The sequence below is a fragment of the Telopea speciosissima genome, chromosome 1 (genome assembly GCF_018873765.1).
Source record: "Telopea speciosissima isolate NSW1024214 ecotype Mountain lineage chromosome 1, Tspe_v1, whole genome shotgun sequence".
Lineage (NCBI taxonomy): Eukaryota > Viridiplantae > Streptophyta > Magnoliopsida > Proteales > Proteaceae > Telopea > Telopea speciosissima.
The window spans coordinates 7,307,649-7,321,200 of NC_057916.1; the positions used below are offsets into that span (position 1 = coordinate 7,307,649).

The 13,552-nt window shown below is 39.0% G+C and overlaps 1 protein-coding gene across 1 annotated transcript; it reads right to left on the reverse strand.

Annotated features, from left to right (window-relative positions):
- Window positions 1–905: 905 nt before the first annotated feature.
- LOC122671675 (lysine-specific demethylase JMJ25-like) lies at window positions 906–9,314 on the reverse strand. The gene is made up of 13 exons (XM_043869041.1): window positions 8,742–9,314; window positions 8,181–8,323; window positions 7,925–8,024; window positions 7,646–7,778; window positions 7,501–7,555; window positions 6,509–7,199; window positions 5,509–5,838; window positions 4,946–5,323; window positions 4,770–4,842; window positions 3,405–3,490; window positions 1,971–2,090; window positions 1,817–1,887; window positions 906–1,163 (listed from the first exon to the last, which is right to left on the reverse strand). Exons 1-13 carry the CDS (start codon window positions 9,276–9,278, stop codon window positions 1,064–1,066), a joined length of 2,817 nt encoding a protein of 938 aa, XP_043724976.1. The 5' UTR covers window positions 9,279–9,314; the 3' UTR covers window positions 906–1,063.
- Between the last annotated feature and the right edge of the window lie 4,238 nt (window positions 9,315–13,552).

Here is a 13,552-nt window from a genome sequence, read left to right on the forward strand (position 1 = left end):
CTGAAAATAGACCACAATTGAGCTCTTCCCGAGATCCAGTAAGTCAATTTCTTCAAATCCAAAACAATCTCTATTCCAAGATTGAAAACTAAAAACCAGAAGAACACTAATATTTACCCCTTTTGGGTGTGAATCGGCCGTGAAGGATCGGTTGAAATCGGGATCGATTCCATGATCCGATTCCCGATTTTAAAACCATGCCTGCGCCTTTCTTTGGTAAGATTGGAGGCACTTCGAAGAAATATGAAGGAACCATTATAGTTCTGTTTTGGGTATTTTCGTAATTCTTGTTTTGAATGGTTTTGTTGAAATAAATATGCAATATTGAAATGTCTAATTTTGTAAACCGAAACAGCCCAACCCAAGACTGGATGATCATAAAATTTTCCCATGGGACGGTATTCTTCGTGGGGGAAAGTGGGATTCTTTGTGGGAGACTGCACATGTTGGCATCTTTGAGGGCGGGATTCCAACCTTTCATGGGGTGGGGTGGTCATTTCACCCCCTCATCTTGTGTCTAGGTGTGCCGTGTGCGATACACTCCCTCACAGCGAACTTTCTTCATTTTCCCAATAGAAAATGACAATTTCAAGGCTAAAGTGCTAAACCAGTGTGTAGAGCACCACTTTTTATGGTGATGAAATGAGTAGTGAAGCATTTCACTTCACCTGTAATTGTGAAGTCTAGTCCTTTGCCCTCATTAATGCCAATTTTAGAGGGAAAATGCTGCACTTTCTTTTGTGGTATCAAATTAACAAAAGACAGTACTTGGGCACATGTAAGAGTGAAGGGAGCCAATGATCAAAATGTTATTGGAATGAAAGACCATAATTAGGGGGAAGTTTACTTCCATTTTTCTTGCCATTCCCAACCCCCCCCCCCCCCTTCTTCTCCAAGCAGTAAATATTGGAATCTAGAAGAAACTTATAATGGGCAAATCCCAAGTCAAATATATGACAATGAGAAAAAATGTAATAAATACATCAAACTTTCACATATATTGATGATACCACTGAAGAAAGGGGTCAAACTACATCAAGTTACAAGTGTCGTACACACATTTTCACACACACGCAATTCGCCTCCGTTCAATCATCTTCTCCAAGCTATCAGCAACTCTTGCAGTTAGGTTTGGATCTTCAAATCCGAGCTCCGCCCCAACTCTGCGAAAATGTCAAAAGAAATAGTAAGTACATCAATATTCAAGAAATTAGCACTTGAATGCAATAGAGAACCAAACATTGAACAGGTATTTTCTAACTGCACCCGTACCCAATGACTCAGAAGTAGCAACTAAAGATCAAAGTTGGTCCCCAGATATTTCATTTTGCCATTCCTTCTCTCCCCAATATAGCTTCTGGCAAACTATGCATTCTGACCTCACTAGAATAAACTGCATTTTTCAGAGAAGTGAATCTACCATCTTCCTTACCATGTGGCTCTGTGCGCCGCACATTAAACCATGTAGAAGTAAAGACCAACTAAACATATGACCAGTCCCAATCCACTCACATCAATGAAAATCAAAGGTCAAAAATCAGCAACTCCATGTAACAACACCTAAGTTATATTGGAGAATCAAGAAAGAACTAGGATGTATCTGGGTAATGATTCTCTGATTAGGCCGATTTGATCTATGAGATATCTGATACTTGTTGAGTGGTAAGTCTTAACACCCCCCCCCCCCTCCTCTCCCCAACATACACCAATCTCCAGAACTGGACACGGAGAGGTGAATTCCTAATCTTCTCTTTACAATAGAGTGCTGGAAATAACATGAACAAACACCAACAAGCCAAAAGCTCATTTTGCTTACTTGGGATCAAGTACCAACTTTTGGACTTCTTTAACAGCTGAACTGGCAGCATAGAGTGACATCTTCTCCACCTGCATTGAAACCTGTTAGGAAAACCAGGACCTTCTAGAGAAATAACAGGAGACAAAAGCTTTGGAAATTTCCATTTTCAGACCTCTAACATTTGAAGCTTTACTTCATGATCATTTGGAAGACAGCGGATTTCCTCAGCCAGTCGTAAAGACTCTCCCAGGCTCTCAGGAGATAAAAAGTCAAGGCCCAACTGAACTGAAGACTGCAGAAATTACAAAAATGCTCCATTGAATCAAAGGAATTAAGAATTTTAAGACCTGTAAACAAATACCATCATCTCTCTACAGGATTTAATTTTCATCCAGAATTTTTTGTTTCATACAGAACTTGTTCATATTTACAGATTGTAGTTTGAAAAGTAGAAACATTTCATGAAGATAAGGGTGGAAAGTTTAGTACAACTACACTTACCTATGGCAACGTTAATTAGGCCCTTTTTATGTTTCTTTCAATTCATTCTTAGGGGAGGGCGGGCAGGGGGGTGGCAAGGATACAAGATGTACAAAATCAAGCAACCCCTACACCACCACGAGTACCACTAAATCAGAACATGCTAGCTTCCCTTTCCAATTAAGAAGCACCAACACCCTAGCCCATAAGAAGGCACCCAATCTTTCTGCTCACAACTTTGAGGAACTATTTCTCTCATTACTTAAAAGGAACATGAAACCACTCGTTTTTTTTTCTTTTTTCGAACAAAGGAAAAGTAATATTTTCTAATATATAAATGAGCAAATAGGCTATAAAGGGGATCTACAAAAGCATAATGGCATATGTCTACTCTCATCAGGGTCTCTACACAGCTTTACTGAACTCTTTGGTAATGGTATTCAGAGCGATAAATCTCATGCTGGCCCGCAGCCCATAGAAAATGTCTGCAAGCCAGTTGGCCTTGCTATATACAAAAAAAAAAAAACAATGACTCCTCGCATGTTGTGGAATCATCTTCATTCAATGGATTGAGAAATTATCTGAAAATTTACATATTACAAATACAGAGGAGTCCAACCCCCCCAACCAAAAAAAAAACGTGTGACATTATTGTTTAATACAGGTACGGCAGAGAACGACACGCCGCTGGCATGGGATGGAATCCCCATGCCAAGCAATGTTAGCGCGGGAGGGTGGAACACAGTTCTTATGGGGAAGGCAGAGTGTCAGGGATGAGAGTGTGAGAGGGAGATCAATTTCCCATAAAGATAATACTAAAGAGGATTTAAACCATAACGTTAACTGGTTCAAAACAACTTGATACAGCTCCAAAATGCATCAATGATCAACTGCAGCCTTAACAAATTCTATTCCTAATCAAGCTCCTAAAATTCTAAAAAAATGGAAGTGTATATTAAATTTAAAAGTCTACAATAAACCCTACAAGCAAATGACATTTTGACACAAATACACATTAAAGAACATTATAAAACAATCTACTTGTAAGATGCATTTTCTCCAATGCAAGTGTTATAAAATATTTTATTGACCACCTTAAGACATTTGATTTGCATGACGATCTCACCATAAGATTCCTCACTTGGAAAGGGCATCCAGCAGGGATGAATATAGCCTCACCAACATTTTGTTTGAATGTCCATGGCTCTATTCCTGAAAAGCAATGGAATAATTAATAAGAACACGTAGGCTGAATAATAGACCTTCATCTATTTATTTATCATCATCATCACATAAAGAGGTCAAATATTACTCTGAAAGAGAGAGGCAGGAGGGAAGATTCTTTTCTTTCCCCCACTGAACCCTAATTGATCTGTAGTGCATACAAGTTTTGCATTCAGTGGAGTGATGTGGCCAGGAACTACTATTAGATGGCCACACCTTATGATACCAAGATATGGATACAGATATGAATACTGATATAGGAAATGGGGATATGACTTTCTTAAAAACAGGCAGAATCGGGTTAACAATCCTACTTACATCCTATCCTAACTCGTTCAAAACCTGCCCACAATTTTCAAGGTGGATTCTGAAAACCCATTACTACTAAGATTACAAAACGTAAAACCTATCCCCATCCCACACCGGCTCATTGCAGCTGTGGAGCAGCAAGATGTGGGCCTTGGCTAAACCCTGAGTATACATATGGTTGCCACAATTGTAACTAGAAAAAACCAAGGGTTTCCAACTCTATCTCTAATTTCAAGGTACCTATGAAGCATAACTAGTTCATTAAGCAGGGACTATGAATCCCACAAGACAATGGCCATTAAGGGTATTAACAAATCATTTGACAAGTGTATATCAGTTGCAAAACACAGTATGTGATCGTCCAAATCACCTAACCCAGCTAGGTATCAGGTGTGGACGATCCGATCTGGGACAGAACAGGATCACAAGTCTACTGTTTTATTAATTTTCTCTCTGGATTGGCCAAACCTTGGTCTAGATTGCCAGATCCAGAATGATTTGGATTGGAATTTCTCAGGAAAAAAAAACTAATTACCAAGCTCTGAATTCTTGATGTGTATAGACCCAGATTCCAGCCCGAACCTGCCATGGTTTTCCAAAAGTCCAAACAATCATATCTAACCCTGATTCCACACAATACCTACCAAATCATACAAAAAACTGCCCAAAAGGAGAGGTCATCCATTAAACCCACTTTATAGCCATCCAAAGTCCAAGAATATGCAGAATATGGACAATTCTGACCATTTGGCCAACAGGAATTTCAGGTTTGTTCTACTCAAAACAACATGATAGATTGGAAGGAAATGATTATCTAATCTGGTCTGCCTATAGTATCTCTTCACTGGGATCCAGAGAATTATCTTCCTCCAACTGCATAAATGGAATATATACTGCAATACAGCCACCTAATTGACTTTTACCCAAATTGTAAAAACCGTTGGGTTACTGCCCTTACCAAATTCCTCCTTCAATTTTCTTTTATGCTCTTTATTCAGGAAAACTTCTTGATCGTAAAGAGGGTAATTTACCTGAGATCCAGACAACATACTTATGTAGTTATGTGAAACACTTATAGATAGACAATGTTAACTGAGGAAAGCCAATTTACAGGAAAGAAGCACATAAACTTACTGAGGCACCTGGGAAATTGGCATGCCTCTCAAATTCTTCCCAATGAAGTCTCAAATACTCGATCAGATTTGGGATATCCTCCCGACGAAACACATCCCAAAGTGCTCCTGCATGAGTCTTTCCAGTATCATCTCCATTGGATGTTTGATCCTCCATGATCTCGTCTTTATCAGCATTCAATGCCACCCCTTCATCATTCGTTTTACCATGCTCACTGGGGACCGAGTCAGGTGATTTTCCACTTTCATCCAAACTTGTGTGTGCATCACCAAATGATTCTTTTTCATCAGATTCCTTGAAAGATTTCTGTATTTTCTCAATCATAGTTTGCTGCCAACCTTTTAGCTTCACTTCAGATGTATGCATCAACAGGTATACCTACACAAACCTCAGGGAACATTAGACCAAGTCAAGAAAACACTAAAATTACCAATCCACAATTAGGAATACTATCTGATCAGAATTACATAATGCAAATGATACACTTAGGAGTTTGTTCTTTAAGGAATTTCTAGAGCATCAACAGAAAATAAATTAAAACGGAAGGACACTGAGGCACCTACCATGTCACGCATATTCACATGGAGATTGACCACAGAATCACCTCTACCAAGTTCCTCAAAGGTCCCATAAGAAATAAAAATCTTAGGTCCTACATCAGTCTGCAAGGAATTGTGGGGCAATTTTGCAGCAACATTTAAAAGACCCCACTTAGAATGGACATACTCAAGCAGTGGCAGTTTACCAATAAACTCAGGTCTCTGGTACAGTAAAAACTCTTCAGATGCACTGGGCGACGGCCAATTCTTCAACTTCAACATTTCCGGCCACCCATTTTCATGGATTCGTCCTTCTGTATATCCTTTGATGAACTGACCAAGTTCAATATCAACCTATTCCAATGCCAAGCCACAATTAACAAAAAAATTTCAAACATTTTATGATAAACTTCGTACTTAACAACCAAGTATGACAAGTTGTTGGTGGTCATATTCCAGAGAGAACATTGAAAATATAAATATTTCTAAAAATAGAAGAGACTTGGTTTTCCTAGATGTCTGTCTAGGAAAGGAACCACTTCATGTGCACCTAGTTCTCCCATGTAGCAGATCAGAATGGGACTGAAATTTTGTGCACAGGTAGACTGTAGACCTCAGTCCACCTGCTCGCATGTCAGTTTCAGGCTTTCAGCCCAAGTGGAGTTGAACAAAATAAAGCGTTGAGAAATCCAGGACCACCAAGACGGTGCATGCTAATGCTTGGACGACCAATAAGGTGCATGGACATACATGGGAGCGTAAATGGTTGAATTTGAGCCTGAAATTTGACATGTGAGATGTGACTCATCCAGATTTCAGACCACTGCCTAGATATCTAATAGTTAGTATTGCCACATCACTTCCCATGCAGTAGAACTAGGTGTGTGCCCCTCAAGGGATTACTTTCATAGACGAACAGCTAGCAAGCTTTTTTCCAAATAGAAAAGGATGAGGAAAAAGCCCAACATATTAAATCAAGTGTTAAAAATGCATTTCTCATAAGGAGTGTTATGGTAAGGCATACCTCAGACCAGTTTAAGCAATCTATGGCCTTAACAGTTCTGTTGTCATCCTTCATTTTTCCCTCCGTAGTTTCCCGTATCCCTCTCCATATGGCCATGGGTTCCCAGGTTGAATCAGACACACAACTGAACACCTCCTTAACAATGATGGGTTCCCCTCGACGCCAGTGCTCTCTAAAACAACCAATTCCTTCAATCCTGATATCCTGAGATGTTGGGCAATACAGGAAATTATCACCATTGTCCTCTCTGCAGGCGGCTTGGCTGGAGCAAAAGTCACTTAACCTAGCAGGTTGTGCATTATCCGCATCATACACCTTACAGCCATTAACCATTTCCTCCACAGTTTTCATCAATTTTGCGACCCAGTTGATCTTGAATATGCGCTTTAAAGTTAGTGATGAAGAACCACAACCACCATACTCCTTTGGTGGACATGGAATGCTACCATTGCTGTTGGCTTTCCAATCAGGACACTTAACTGACAAATTGAATCTTAATTTAAACGATTTCGACGACTCCAACATTGTGTCCTCATCTTGGTTCTTCTCACCAACCTGGTTTTCTAGTAATTCTTCGTTGGCATCATCAGGAGATGCTTGCCGGAGTTCCCGACAACAAGTCAGACATAGATCATACATGCAACTTGTACAGTGCCGGTGATAATCAGTAATAGGTATCCTACAGCAATTGCTGTAAAAAGACACGTCATAATGAATTAATAGTCTCCTAAGGTATGGAGAATATAAACCTAATTAAATGATCACCCATGCATACTGGACTATTTTTCTTTACAGGATGTGAAAATTGGCTGACAAACCAAAAGCATGTGATAATCAGATGCCTATGATCCAAATGATATGAGTGCAACTCTTCTAATAGGGAGGGGGGTTTCAGCAACCCTGCATTGCCATACGCTTACTGTCTACTAAACATATTATAGATATACCCACTGAATCACTAGAAAGAGAAGCTAAAAGTTTTTGAAGGATACCAGCACATCTGTTCATCTGCATTCAACTTGGCCCTGGGAATATCTGTTTTGGTTCCTGAGGAAAATAAATGAACAAATTGAGAATGAGGATGCCAAGTAACAGTTTCTAGAATTTATATGAAAGAGACCCTAAGATGCATCTTACCATGAAGTCTGGTTTCAATCTCCAGCTCAGAGCACTGCTCAGAGTGAATCTGCTTGACTATAGGAAGGACTGCAGACAAGATGCCGTAGAGATATAACAACTTATCTCGAGCAGTTATCTCCTGTATCCTGACCTGCAACTCAGAGAAAAATCAAAGAAAATCTTTAACTGATAGGAACATAAGTTCTAATGAAGCTAGACCGGAAATTATGATGAAGGAGAATTACATCGTCAATAGCAAGAAACTAAGAACCCCTTCTTGCTCACAAAAAGTGATACCTTTATTAAATTATCTCCACGCAAGCACACCTTGCAATTACAAGTCCCACTACATGCAGGGCAGCACCTCTGAATCTCCTCCAATGAGAGTTCGGGATACCTAATAAATGCAGCATCAAATTAGTAGTTGTTGGTCGTTATTTAAGTTGTAAGTTGAGAGTAGTTGTCGGTCACACTTGACCAAATAAAACAATTATCTCTCTCTATTCAGCTGCATAATCAGTTTATTCAAAAACACAATGAAATGCAAACTCACCGATTAGAAATGCAGCTATCACAGTATCCTCTTCTATCACATCTCAGGCACCAAATAACCCTCCCACGGTCATTCCTCCGACACTGATGGCAGATTTGCCCACCAGCATCGTGAGAAGAGTCTGTACTTCTAGCAGATTGTTCCTGAGAAACTGCAACGTGTTCAGCAAAAAGAAAAAAATGAAGGGGGAGAGACATAAAAAAATCCTGGCTTGCCAACTGATTGGACTTGCCATTAGATGGGTCAAACAAGTAGGCTTCTGCATAAACCAAAGCAATCTGAAGATTGCAATGATCCAATCAACAAATAACTCTGGGAAAACTGGAAACTAAGGTACAGTCCAGAGAAATCAACAGATGGGTGGTTACAATCTTCCAGCCATACATTATTTGTGTAAGAGATGTGACATGTGGATAACACGAAGAGGCCAATTTCAGACTCTCAGGCCCCTCCATTTGCACCACATTTACCACTATGTTGTTGATAGATCATCACCAATGTAGATAACTATTATATAATAAATTAATAATAATAATGACAAGAAAACGCAAACCCACTCACCACCAGAGCACTGTCATCAAGGTTCTTTGGAGTTCTGCTCTTTGATGGTTCCATTCCAGAAGATGGTGGTGTTTTATATGAACTTTTCCAGTCCTCATCAAACTCATCAGTATCTATTGGTGGATCATCATTTGGCTTTAGAGGAATAGAGGTAGGGAAACTCCTAGATAGAGGTGTCTCAGGTGAATGTAGAACCCGGGATTTGGGAAGGGTCTCTTTATACTTTTTCCCAGGAGCTGAAGCATGGAATTCTGCAACCCTTGTGTTCACAAGAGGTATATCCGAATCCTCATTCTTACTATCCAAGTAAACATCACTTTCATTAATAGTTTTCCTCTTCTTTTTCAGACTCGCCCTTACTGCAGAATTTGCTGCCCTCTTCTTTGCTTGGATATAATGCTTTTCACATACGGTCTTGTCTGGCATGGACATTGCACTGCATCTCCATTGCTTTCCATCAGTTCTCTTACAGCGCAAATGCTCTGGAATGCCAACATTATCCTCACCGTTTTCAGAGGTTGGTCTTGGATGATCCATTACAATGCAGTTAAAAACTAAAATTTAGTGGTGAACCTGCAGGAAAACAGTGAGAATATTATTAAACATGTAATGGCAAAAAAATGGCTGCTATAAACTAGTAGTACAGCTCAGTTAAACAACACAGATTCATAAACAGGAGTTCACAGGTTGTTTATGTACTGGATTGGCAGATAGCATTCCTTTGGTGCTCCAATTCCAAAATAGTTCAATAAAGCACATAAATGACTGCAATCAATATAAAATAGTTGTAACAGCAGTGCACTACACCACCTGTTTTAGAACAGTAGTCTGTGTATATATTGTTTGGTGAAATTTAAAAAAGAAAAATAGTCAGGGGAACTGAATGCAACGGACAAATCTAATAATGATGTCGCTGGGTTTTTTCTTGGTTTTCTGGAAACAGCCTCTCCGCGAAGCAGGGGTAAGGCTGCGTACATTATGATCCTCCCCAGACCTCGCAGTGGCGGGAGCCTCATGCACTGGGTACGTCTTTTTAGGAAATAACATAAATGAAGCCAGAATATCTTTAACCTTCATTTAAGGGACTGTCTGAATGACACATCTATATGTGCAGTTGGATCTTGTAACCTCCTTTTATTAACCTTTGTCTTATTCCCTAAAGTTCTTAACTTCAAGGGTAAAAAAGTTTTTTTTTTAATTTTTTGGGTGAATAAGCTCAGGGCTCTCTCTCATCCGGCGTCAGTGGATGCCAAAAACTCGGTCTCTCTTTGTGGTTTTCATCCGTACAAAAGACAGGAGCGAGTTTATATTCCGTTAATGGCACAGTAAAAGCGACTACTTTGGTATATCTGTCAATGGCTGAAAGAATGTGGTGAAGTCTTTTCATGGTCATTGTGTCCACCTGAAAGAGACCAATCTATGTCTTTTTAGGCTTTTGTCATGTTGCAATCTGCTTTCAATTTGGCTCCGTTTTTTTTGCTTCCTCATCCAAAAAGTTTCAGTATTCCTGAGCTGTCTTTGAATTTATACTTCATCTACATATGGATGTCCTGGGTTTTCCGATCCAAACTCTAGTTTGTTTCTGGGTTTTATTTTCAACCCAGATTTCTTTAGATTGTTTCTTGTTCTGTATTTCCTCCACCATCGATTGATCTTCTTTGGAGGTTTTCTTCACTTCATCCAACGTCACCACAATACCACATGTTCATTTCCTTTCTTTTCTTTTTGTGTGTAAATCTCCTGCCGCTTGAGTACTATTTGAATTTTCTTCTCGCACCGCTTAGCAACTCTTGTTTATATCCAAACCATAGCACAGTTTTTTATTCAACTGACTCCTGTAACATTAGATTCGTTACAGCATAAAAGTGAGAGCTTTAGATGTTAAATTCAATGGTTTTTTATTTGAGTAGAGTTCAATTTCCTACAAATAGAAATCATGTACATAAAAGTGAAGAACCTATCTTTACTTAACTCTTATGCTAATCCATGGCATCTGCGCTAGGTCTTTCTATCTCCAATCAGTGCCGGAGCTTGGGAAGCTCTGTTATCCGGGATAAAGGAGTAAGTTCTCTCAATTTAGACACAAAGAAGGATGGAAAGAAGCTTCAGAATATGCATATATTATATCCTATGATTTATTTATCATTTTTTTTCTTCATATTAGGTCATTACTAACACAATTATATCATACTGCATTGATATGACTTCTATGTTTGCTATATTACATAGCCATATACTGCATGCCTAGGGCGTCTTGTCGTCTAGGCACCCCTCCAATGCCTTGGGTCGCCTTGACAACTATGCTCAATATGCATGATATGCTTCCACATATGCCAAAAGGTAAATTAAGAACAACACCACAATTCTCAAAGGCAAAATAGGAAAAAATTAGGACCATATGGGGAACCTTTAGTAGGTATGAATGTGGTAGATTAGGTTTTCTTTCTCAGTTTAGTATTTTGAGCCAACTAGAGGTTAAAATTAGTGTTTTTTTAATTTAAATAGAGTCTTGGTCTGGTTTTATGGGTTATATGGAGTCCAATTAATCAGTTAAAGTTAACAGGTAATAAATCATGTGAGATCCCAAGCTAGCAGTAACATGACAAGTTATGAGATGTATACCTCTGCTTGTTCTACATTATATTATCAAGTCTATTTCCTTTCAGAACTTCACATGTTCGTCAGTTTTTCAAATTTCTCTCATAAATTGAACACCCGGTCTTCTATCTTAATTATATAGTCCTAATTTCCTGTCTATTATGTTAAACTTCAGTTATAGCCTCACAACCTGCACCCACTGCCAACCAGTTACTCCCCCCCCCCCCCCCCCCAAAAAAAAAAAAATCTTTTTCCCAACTTGAACAAAAACTCCTCCCAACCACAGGGATTTGGAAGGAGGGGAGGGGAAGTGAGGGGAGAGACAACCTAATATCCCGAGAACGTTAATAAGGAGCAAGATAAAAATCATCTACCCAACTGGATTAATTGATTAATTTGCACCTCAGAAAGAAATAAATGAAAATTCTAGAAGTTTCAGATGAGAAAAAATAATAAAAAGTACTTCAATCAGTCCAAAATCAATAAAACAAGATCTTCACAACCAAGTAGTAGAGGTTCGAAGCAATTGCTTCCCTTTCTTTCCCCCCTTCCCTTTAGCCCTAAATGAAGTCTAAAATTCCATAAACTGACTGATACAAACCCTACAGACAGAAATTAAACAATTCCATAAGAAGGGAAAATTATCAATCTAGACTTACCTTGATCCCATATGGGGCCTCTTCCGAGGGATGATAGAACAATGGAAATGCAGATAGCCGACGAGCGAAACTGGGGTAAACGAAAAAAGAAAAGAAATTAGAAGCAGAATTCAACAGTCGAGCGAGACTGACGAGGAGAAGAATATTGGGAAATCAGAAGAAATAACAGAGGCGAAAGTGGAAAGTAAAAACAAGAATTTTTAACGAAACGTTACCATACACAGCGAACTACCAAACCCATACGGATCCGGTTTAAACGTGGAGCTAGAACCAAGGTTTTTAAATAAGGGTCTCAATCGATTCGCTTCCGGGTTTTCGGTTTGATTTTGGTTCAATTTTTTATTTTTATTTTTGGGTCAACATTTTGGTTCAATTCAATATACAATATATTCAAACCAAAACCAATTACTTTTCATAACCTCAAACCAACCTAACTTGGCTTTTATTCGAGTTTTGAATTCGATTTCTTACCCCCAAAAAAAAAAAAAAAGTTTTGAATTCGATTCAAATTCGATGTAATGAAAAATAATCTATTGAAATAAATAAAATTGGGAAAGAAATTACAATCTCATGAAAATGGATCTCACAATGGCAAATCTGATATCTTTCAATCCTTTTTAATCTTTTATACACAACTCAACAAAGAAACTTATATCAGATATTATACCAAAAAATAACCTCATTTATCAGATATTAATATTCTATTAGACGAAAAACATATAATGGTCAAATCTAACACAACCATGATTAAAGTAGTATATCTTTTAGATTTAAATCTCCTCTGATTCCTTCATGGTGCAGTGCAATGTAGTTCAGGGTGGAGAGGTCGACACTTGGCAGGCATGAAGTCCAATGGTCCGAGCTGCACTGCCCCATTTCTTTTTTCATTCTTCTCGAGCTCGGCACCAGTGGATGTTGTGCCTGCTAGGTGCCATCAGGGAGCATGGCTCTTACGCCTGTGTGGGGGCCAATGGGAGTGCACATCAAAGCATCAACAAATGCGTCATTTCATATTTCATGGGGAACGTCATTCCACATCTTCATATGTTTGGACGCAGGAATTACACTCTCGGACAGAGTCTTTTTTCCCAATAAATATTAGGGCAAGGTTGAGAGTTGCCTACCCACCTGTTTGGATGGGTGATTCACCTAATTTGGACACCAAATATGTCAGGTGGGCATGGTTTTTCCTTATTTTTTGCAAATCCTACAAAAGAATTTTGGCAGTAGGGTCATTCGGGATTCGAATAGAATCCCCAAGGGCTAGAGATGTCCCTCACCTTCTAAGTTCATTAATTCTTAATTCCAACTTGCCCAAGAAGAATTTAACCTTGATATTGAGTGTAGCTAGCATCACAAGTTACTTCCTTTGGAATTCAAGGAACCAATCTATTTTTCCAAGTCTCAAACCTAATCCAACCTCCATCGTGAAAGCAATCCAAAGATGGGGAACAGGGGCAACACCCCCCCCCCTCCCCTCCCATAGACTTCAACCTGCAACTACCATCTATGGACCAACTCATCATCATCACTGATGGAAGCTTTGACAAAGAA